The following is an 8,180-nucleotide window of genomic DNA, read 5'->3' on the forward strand; positions in this document are numbered from 1 at the left end:
CAAAATGTCATTTTGAAGGTTTCTGGAGACCTTTTTGCAGTATTGAATTCTTGTCCCCTCAAATCTTTTACTTTTCCTCAGCTGGAAATTGAGATAGGAGAGATTCTGATACCCATTTTTGACAGCAGAGGCCCTTTCCAGCACATCCTGCTCTGTTCCTGCCAGCTGAGAGACAGCTGAGGAGGCTGGTCCTTCGGGGGCTTGAAGCAGCTTTTCCCATTTTGGGCACCAGCCAGCTCATAGGGAGAGGCTGGAGGAGTGGGGGAGACCGGCCATCCCAGTGGGACAGGTGCCTCCCACGGGACCAGCGCGTCCAGTGACCCTGAGATGGAGACACGGGTCCCCGCAGGCTCAGCCAGGGACCAGCCCGCCCCGACCCGGGACCGATTTGTCGTCGCTTCCCGGAGCTACAGAGCCACGGCAGGAGCCGGGGCATCTCCTGGGAAGCTCCCGCTGCCCCCGGACCTGCCCGTGGGAGGGAGTCTGGGAACGGACCGGTGCCGGAGAGACCCCCAGGGGCACCTCAGCCCCCCTCACCCCCTGCAGGAGCCGGGAGCAATGGCCCGTAAGGGGACCGTTTGCAGCTCCCCGCATTCTGGAGCCGTTTCTCACCCGACGGGGCGGGAGCCGGCGCCAGGGCGAGGGGCTTTGGCAGAGCGACTGCCGGGGAGCTTCACCCTCCGGCCCGGGGTCAGAGCCGCGGGTGGGCGGTGACAGCCGGGACCCCCCACCGCCGCTCCGGTGGGCTTGTGGCCGGGGAGGAGGGAGCGGACGGGCAGGGTCCGGTGCTCTGGAAGGGCGGTGATTTGGGGACAAAACGCGCCGGGGGCCGGGGGCGGCCGGAGGGGAGGGGAGTTCAGGGGGGGCCGCGGAGGCTTGGCCGGCGCCGGGCAGAGCGGAGCATCCCCGGCCCCGTTCCCCCCTCCCCGTCCCAGAGACCCACCCCCGGCGGCGTGGGGCGAGGGGGGCGCCCCCGCCTTGACGTCAGGAGAAGGGTTTATAAGGGCGGCGGGCGGCGAGGAGATCCCCAACGCCGGAGCCGAGCCGCAGCGGAGCCGCCAGCGCCTCCCGCCGCCGCCTCCCGCGCCCGACCCGCCGGCGAGATGCTGTCGTGCCGCCTCCAGTGCGCCCTGGCCCTGCTCTCCATCGCCCTGGCCCTCGGCACCGTGTCGGCCGCCCCCTCGGACCCGCGGCTCCGGCAGTTCCTGCAGAAGTCGCTGGCCGCCGCCGCCGGGAAGCAGGTGAGAGCCCCGCGACGGGGCGGGCACCCCGGGTACCCTCGGGCACCCCGCTAGGCACCCCGACGGCCGTGCTGCAGCCTCCCTCTTCTCCAGAGACCCCCTGATACTCCAGTTCAGAACCTCCGTTCCCTGTCAGAGCCCCTGGCACCCCTGTTGCAGACCCTTCCAGTTCCTCCCAGACTTCCCCAATGACCCCGTTTCAGACGCTCGGTTCCTTGCTGCAGACCCCTCTTCCCCGACAGATCCCCTGGTTCCCCGCCGGGGCTGAGCCAGCGACAGGTTGGGCAGCTGGTGCTGGGAGGTGAGACAGTCCAGCTGGGTGCTGGGGGCAGTGAGGAACAGGCACTGCTGGGGCACGGGGCAGAGCCCCTGGTGAAGCTCCCAAGGGTTTCTCCGGGTCACAGAATGAAGGCAGCTTCCCCAGAGCACAGAACAATGTCCTTATCCATGCTGGGTGACAGCTGACACTCGGAGGGACTAGAAGAAAAATAAGTCCCAGTAAGATGGTGACCAGTTCAACCTCTCCTGCCAGCTCCCCCAAAGACCTTTCCCGTGTCACTTTAGCAGCAGGTTCATGGCAGCCTTGCTGAGTATGGCACTGAGTGCTGGAGCAGTGGGAAGAGAAGGTAAAGACGAGTTCATTCCCTGTGACAGCCAGGACAGGGTCTGTTCCCCATACCAGGTAGATGCCATTGACACAACTGCTGCATAGCAGCTGTCAGGATGGGCTCTTCGGAAAGCCAGGGCTCCTCTTCTCCTCCTGCATCCTGATTGTCTCTAAGCTGGGCACAGAGGTATCTTAGAGGAACAGAGTGGTGAGCCCCCAGAAATCAAGGAGTAATTGTGGTGTCTCTATCTCTTTCTCCCTTTCTCTCTCTTGTCCCCCAAGGAACTGGCCAAGTACTTTTTGGCAGAACTGCTTTCAGAGCCAAGTCAGACAGAAAATGAAGCCCTGGAGTCTGAGGACTTGTCCCGAGGGGCTGAGCAGGATGAAGTGAGACTGGAGCTGGAGCGCTCGGCCAACTCAAACCCGGCTCTGGCACCCCGAGAACGCAAAGCAGGCTGCAAGAACTTCTTCTGGAAAACTTTCACATCCTGTTAGCTTTTGAAACCCACCTCTCTTCCCCATCCATCTCTGCCCTGCCCTGAGCAGAACCTTCACCACAAGAGGCGAAGACTGTAAATACACAATCCACAGTTATGGTGAAATTAAACAAACAACGAAAATTTGAGTTTGATTTCCACTTGTTTTAATAAAACTTTCTGTTCCAATTGTACATGATTTGCTTGAGTTGTGATTTCTGACTAGTTCTTTGATGACATGCACTCTGCAACTCTTTCAAATGTACTATTTTTAATTCTCTGTTGCAATAAAGTTTATGTTTCAAACGGTGATGCTGAGGCTCGGTGGTCAATGAGAAAACTAAATTTACCTCTCAGGCTGCTTGTCTTCGAAACACTGCCTGCCTCAGGGCAGCAAACACCATCCACATCCACACATATGCACACATACATACACATACACACACACACAGTGTATCACAATATGATATTTTTTCTGTGGTCTTACTAAAGTATTAGAGCCACAATGATATTTTTAGAAATCAAATTGCTGCAGTTGTGACTGAATCAAATCCACAGCGCTGGCTGACTTCAAGTCAGTCCAGAGGATTTACACCCATCACCAGAGGCATCAGTAAAAATCTCAGATGTGTATTTCAAGTGATGGGGATGATAAAAGTGGTTCGGTACAAGTTTACACTACACATCTCATTCCCTCCTCAGCCACAGACACTAAAATATTTTCTTACCTGGCATATTTTACTCCTTGCAGCATTCCCGACAAACACTGCTTCTGGGATTCTTTCAGAAAGTTCTCCTCTGTTCTGCTGTGCAGGGGGAGGTTTTGCATCCCTGTAAAGCTGAGATGTTAACCCCATGACACCAGCCCCTCTCCATCTAATAAACTGGTCACAGCAGTTTTTCTACCCACCTCATCATCTTGAAAGGCAATACTGAAAGGTTCAGCAGGGTAGGAGATAGCATTGTGACAAAAACATTCTTCTCTCAATGGAAGACAAATTTTTCCTGCTTTTGCAGAGTCTCGGCTTGCTGGCTGTGCTGGTTTGTGCCATGCACTCACAGGTGAATTGGAGCCGTAGAGCAAACATCCTGCACGGGGGACAGGTGCCACTTTGCTGAGCAATTCATCATTCAGGATTAAAAACAACAAATATTTTGTAGCCATCGTATGCGAAAGGAGGGTGAAAAATGGGGGATCTTAGAGATGTTCTTGGGCACAGGGCTGAGCAGGACTCCAGTGGAGGCAGATTCCCCAGCTGAAGGCTTGTTAAGTTGCCTCTGGTCTGTGCTGAATGTAACTCTCTGTGGGGCATCATTCCTGATGGCTCATGGACCATTGCTTTCATTCCTGGTCTGCGCCTCCTTTCCCTGTGGGCAGGGGGTTGTTGGATACGAGCTAGGGGGAAGGTGAATCCCTTGTAGTGCGGAACTGTAGAGTGCAGAATGGAATCCCAACCCTGCCACAGATCTCACTGGGCTTCTCCACAGCCGACTGGCAACAGGCAAAGGCAGCAGGGACAAGCCCAGGGAGGGAAGCTGCTGGTATCAGCCCCTCTGAGGGGGCCAGAGGCAGGGCTGGGTGCTGCCCTCCCTCCCTGGAGCAGGGCAGCTGTGGCTTAGCCTGTGTTGCAGGCAGGTCTAAGGACTGCTGCTGGGCCAGCTGGATACTGCATCTGCTGGAGAAGCCTTGCCATGACATGATCCTGTGTCTCCCCAGCTCCTGGGAGGTTCCTCTCTTCCTCCCTTGGAAGTGGGATGGGTTTTGTGGTGTGACCTGGGGAATTGCTTGCTCCACATGCAGTGCCTTGGAATTAGGGGCTCTGCCCTCTTTACCATAGCTGGGTGCAGTGCAGACTGGGCAGGGCACAGTGATCTTCACAGCACTTTGTGGGGACAGGGGGAGAGCCTTACTGTCTTTAAGCCCCTGGATTTCTGCAGCTGGTGCAGGATTAACTCACCCTTGGGGGATGGACAGGGCTGCACTGTGGGAAAAAGACTCCAAAAAGATCTTTGAGAAGTGAAGGTAATATAGATCAATAATCAGCCCTAAAAAGCAGGCAGGGTAAGAACAGGATCCTGTTTGAAAAAGTGGAGACACTCTGTGAGGAGACAGCAACGGCCCCAGCTCACTTCTGATTCCTTCGCTGCTGTGTAGCACCAATGGGGGATTCAGTAAAGCAGAGACCTCCCCATCCCTGGCTGCTCACTCTTGTGTTGACTGAGGTTCATCTTAGCTTTCAAAAAGCAGCTAATTTTTCCATGCTGAGACAGCCTCAAGAGAGCAGCTACAGGAACAGGAGGGGGGTGGAGGTGCCAGGGGCTTGAATGTTCTTATGCGCAGAGTCCATCTTTCATGGGATATAAATAGACCACTACTCGCCTTGTTCATAATGCTCAACCCGTGCTTCTGAAGGGAGTATAATCCTGCCAATTGCTGGAGTGAAACTCATCCCAAATAGGGATGAGGATGATCCTCAGTCACAAGCAGGAATTAAAGACTGTGATTCACAAACTACACCAGCCTGTTTCAATACAGCTGATGGCACGTCATGGCTGCTTCTGGGAAGCTTAATGAAGAGGTACCAGTGAAGGCATGTCCTCAGTTCAGACACAGAAAGACAAACTGCTCCTTCTGTCAGCTCAGGAGTTCCTGGACTCTGGGGAGCTGGCTTCCAAGGTATTAAATGCAGTATCACCACATGTAATTGCACTGTGGCAGCGCCAGCAATCCCAGGTGCTGGGAGCTGTACAAACACGATGCAGGAGACAGTCTTGCCAGGCAGAGCTAAAGAGACCAGAAAGAAAAAGAAAAATTTCTTTCTTCCCTTTGATAGGTGGGTGTTATGGGCTAAAGAGATTAAATAACTATATTTGATCCCTAGACACAGAGCCATGGAACAGAGTCCAGGCTGGGAACACTCTTGCTGGGCAGGGCTGAGTCTGGGATGAACACACAGGTATGGTCAGCTCCCACAGGCCTGAGCTGCCAAAGGGCAGAACAGTTTCTGGCAGAGGTTTTCAAGAGACATTCTCTGCAGGTCAGAGAGGAGGCTCCATGGAGGAACAGCCTGAGCATGGGTCTGGGGGAGGTTAGGGGCTGTGATGATCCACACTCAGATGATTCATCTCCCCTCTTACACTTGGTGCCACAGGCAGACCCCGAGTAATCCCCCTCCTGCAGGTACCTTCAACCTGGTGATTCATCTGAGGCAGTGCAGGGAAGTGTCCATAAGGAACCACATAAAAGGGCTTGAAACTGCTGCCTGAAGAGCTGCCCTTAATGAAAACCAGAAAAAGTTGTACAAGGCCTGGAAACACACATCCCCTACGGGAAGTCAGTGAGGAGCTCTCAGCCATCCCCAAAGGCAAAGTCTCCAATGATGCTGGGGGATGTCTCTTGATCTAGCAAGCAGACCAAGATTATTTTTTATGTGCAGTTCTAATTGGTAAAAAAGGGAATTCTTCCTTGGTCCAGAAGGCTTGTTGAGGACCAATAGCTTGAAGTGATCCTAGCTGTGCGGCAGAGGAAGTACCTGTGGTACCCAGATTTCATATCCTGGCTCCACTCTGGCATGATCTAAGTATTTTGGCTCTGCAGAAAAGACCAAGAACCTGGACCCATGGGCACAACCTTCCTCCCCCCAGAAGAGCCCATAAGATGCTCTGTGGTGCCTTTGCCTTTACTCTGCCTCTGGGGCTCCTCACAAGCATTACAGATTGCAGCCAGCAGATTGCAGCCACTGGGAGCATCTCTGATTCCCAGACCTCTGCCCCCACCACAGGAAACTTCCCTTTCATCCCACCCAACTCCCAGCATCTCTGGGGAGCACCAGATCTGCCCCCAGCCCCGGTATGGGTGAGCACCAGGCACTTGGAGAGAAGCACTCACTGCTGCAAGAGAGCCCTAATTCTCAGCAGGCAAAGCAGCATGATGTTTATTGGGCAGGGTGAGAGAAGATATACCTAGGCAATAAAAGTTATTATGATAAAGGAACAAACTGTACTCTTTGCTCACTGAACACCTTCTGACTCTTTGTCAGCTTATCACCAGAATAATGCAATAAAAGCCACTTTTATTCTTTTTTTTCTTCACCTTTGTCTTTATTTTATTAGGGAATTATTTGCTATTTTCTTCCCAACACAGCTGAGAACAGCTGTTTGGCCAGATACTGTGGGCATCTCAGAAAGCTTTTTGTATCCCTGTCTTAGGAAACTTACCGCATGAACAACTTGTGGAATACAAGAAAAAAATTAACCAAGTCACCAAAAACCCCACAAGTTCAGTTTTCTTCATATGTATAGTACAAATGCAAGTTTGTGCCATGAGCTATTACTTCCAGCATCATCTGATAAAGAAACACACCTGGTCATTCAATCAACAAAATTAATTTAACAAAGGTCCGTAGTATTTTCTACAAAGATATTCCCTGAGAAAACATGAAATAATGCAAACCCAGGCTTTGTTTATCACCTGGACTGGCTGCTGGACAACAGAGAAACTGACTTGGTCCCGCATACAACAACAGAGCATCCCTCCTGAGGCTCTCCACTGCTTGTCTCCCCCCTCCCTTGCAGCTGTCTCTTGCAGCCAGCAGCCTGCTGTGCTCTGTGGTGCAGAAGGATGAAGCACTCCTGTCCTCCAGCTCTGGAAAAGCATTCCCAGAAGGTGAGCTGAGACATGCTCTGGGCCCTCCACACTCATCCCACAACCCCTGTTAGGAGATGTCCCAGGCACAGAGCCAAAGTCAGTGATTCCCTCCCAGCCCAGCAGCAAGGCTGATGGTGCTCTGCCCCAAGGTAGATTATTTACTCTCTTACACAGAGCTCTGTGCTCTGCCTTCAAGGAAAATCTCTCCTTTTGCTCATGGCTGAAGTTTAGGAAGAAAAAGGATCCCCCTGGAAATTAGCTGTCACATTTGCAAGGCTCTTTTGTAAATCTTTTCCTGGCAAATCTTTTCTTCTGCTTTACTTCTTGTGCCTGTCAGGGTTTGTGATTCTTCCTAGAGGCTCAAACGTGACATTCCTCAGCCTGTGTCTCTGGCCCCCACAGCAGCGTGTTCCCCAGAGGGAGCCATGTGGGGGGACAGCGCCGAGCACAAGCCCAGGATTGGGGTGCTCGGCAGCCAGCAGAGAGAGCCAAAGAGCACAGAGAGCCCCGCTCATGGTCCGTTTCTATCCCAGCAGATGCTGAGGGTGTGGGTCCTCTGAGCCAGGGGCTGTCCCACCTCTGGCTACAGCCTCACTGCAGGGAGATGGGCTGCAGTCAGAGTTCCTGAAAAGAGGGGCTTTCCATGGAGCAGCACTTTTGGGGGGCAGAGCTGTGTAAGGATTCAGGCACTGCTGTTGCACTGATGAGGATTTTTTTTCCCCAAACTAAGTCCCTGCTTCTCATTTCTAAAGGGCATTTCTCATGCCACAGTTGCCAGTTTTCAGCATAACAGAATAAAGTTAATTAACGTGGAAATAAGTTAAGTGTTCTACCTAGGGTAAAATGCAGTGGGTTTTTCCTAATGGCAACTTTCAAGAAACTGCTCCCATGCAAATCTTCTTCCCTCGGCATTTTTTGTTTTTCATCCTCTCCTCATTCACTCAGCTCTTCTGAAACTTCACAGTCTAAGCAGCAAAGGCAGGGGCACAGGAAGGAATTGGCCTGTTCAAAACAGTTGGGGATCTTCCTGAAGAACATAGGAGGATGCTGGGTCATATTGCAAAACAGGAACCTGGCAGGTCAAGAGTTTCTTCAACAATGTGTTTCAATGAGAAACCTCAGCATGGTTCAAACACAAGATCTGAAGTCTCTTGTCAGCATGCAGAGATCCACCCTTGAAGCTAGAGCCTACCTGCTCTCAAGGAGGA

General features: G+C 52.8%; 1 protein-coding gene across 1 annotated transcript; it reads left to right on the forward strand.

The window, feature by feature from the left end:
• The first annotated feature begins 1,016 nt into the window (after window positions 1-1,016).
• Window positions 1,017-2,636, forward strand: SST (somatostatin). The gene is made up of 2 exons (XM_042042419.1): window positions 1,017-1,241; window positions 2,131-2,636. The coding sequence occupies exons 1-2, from the start codon at window positions 1,104-1,106 to the stop codon at window positions 2,341-2,343; spliced, it is 351 nt and encodes a 116-aa protein (XP_041898353.1). The 5' UTR covers window positions 1,017-1,103; the 3' UTR covers window positions 2,344-2,636.
• Window positions 2,637-8,180: the final 5,544 nt, after the last annotated feature.

This window comes from Corvus kubaryi, unplaced genomic scaffold (genome assembly GCF_017639235.1).
Source record: "Corvus kubaryi isolate FWS band 111438036 unplaced genomic scaffold, C.kubaryi_AGA036_p1.0 37397, whole genome shotgun sequence".
NCBI lineage: Eukaryota > Metazoa > Chordata > Aves > Passeriformes > Corvidae > Corvus > Corvus kubaryi.

Excerpts from the sequence above, each read along its gene's own strand:
- SST (XM_042042419.1), top strand. The coding sequence starts at position 1,104 with ATGCTGTCGTGCCGCCTCCAGTGCGCCCTGGCCCTGCTCTCCATCGCC. Across the intron at positions 1,242-2,130 it reads CCGCCGCCGCCGGGAAGCAG|GAACTGGCCAAGTACTTTTT; the intron begins GTGAGAGCCCCG and ends TTGTCCCCCAAG.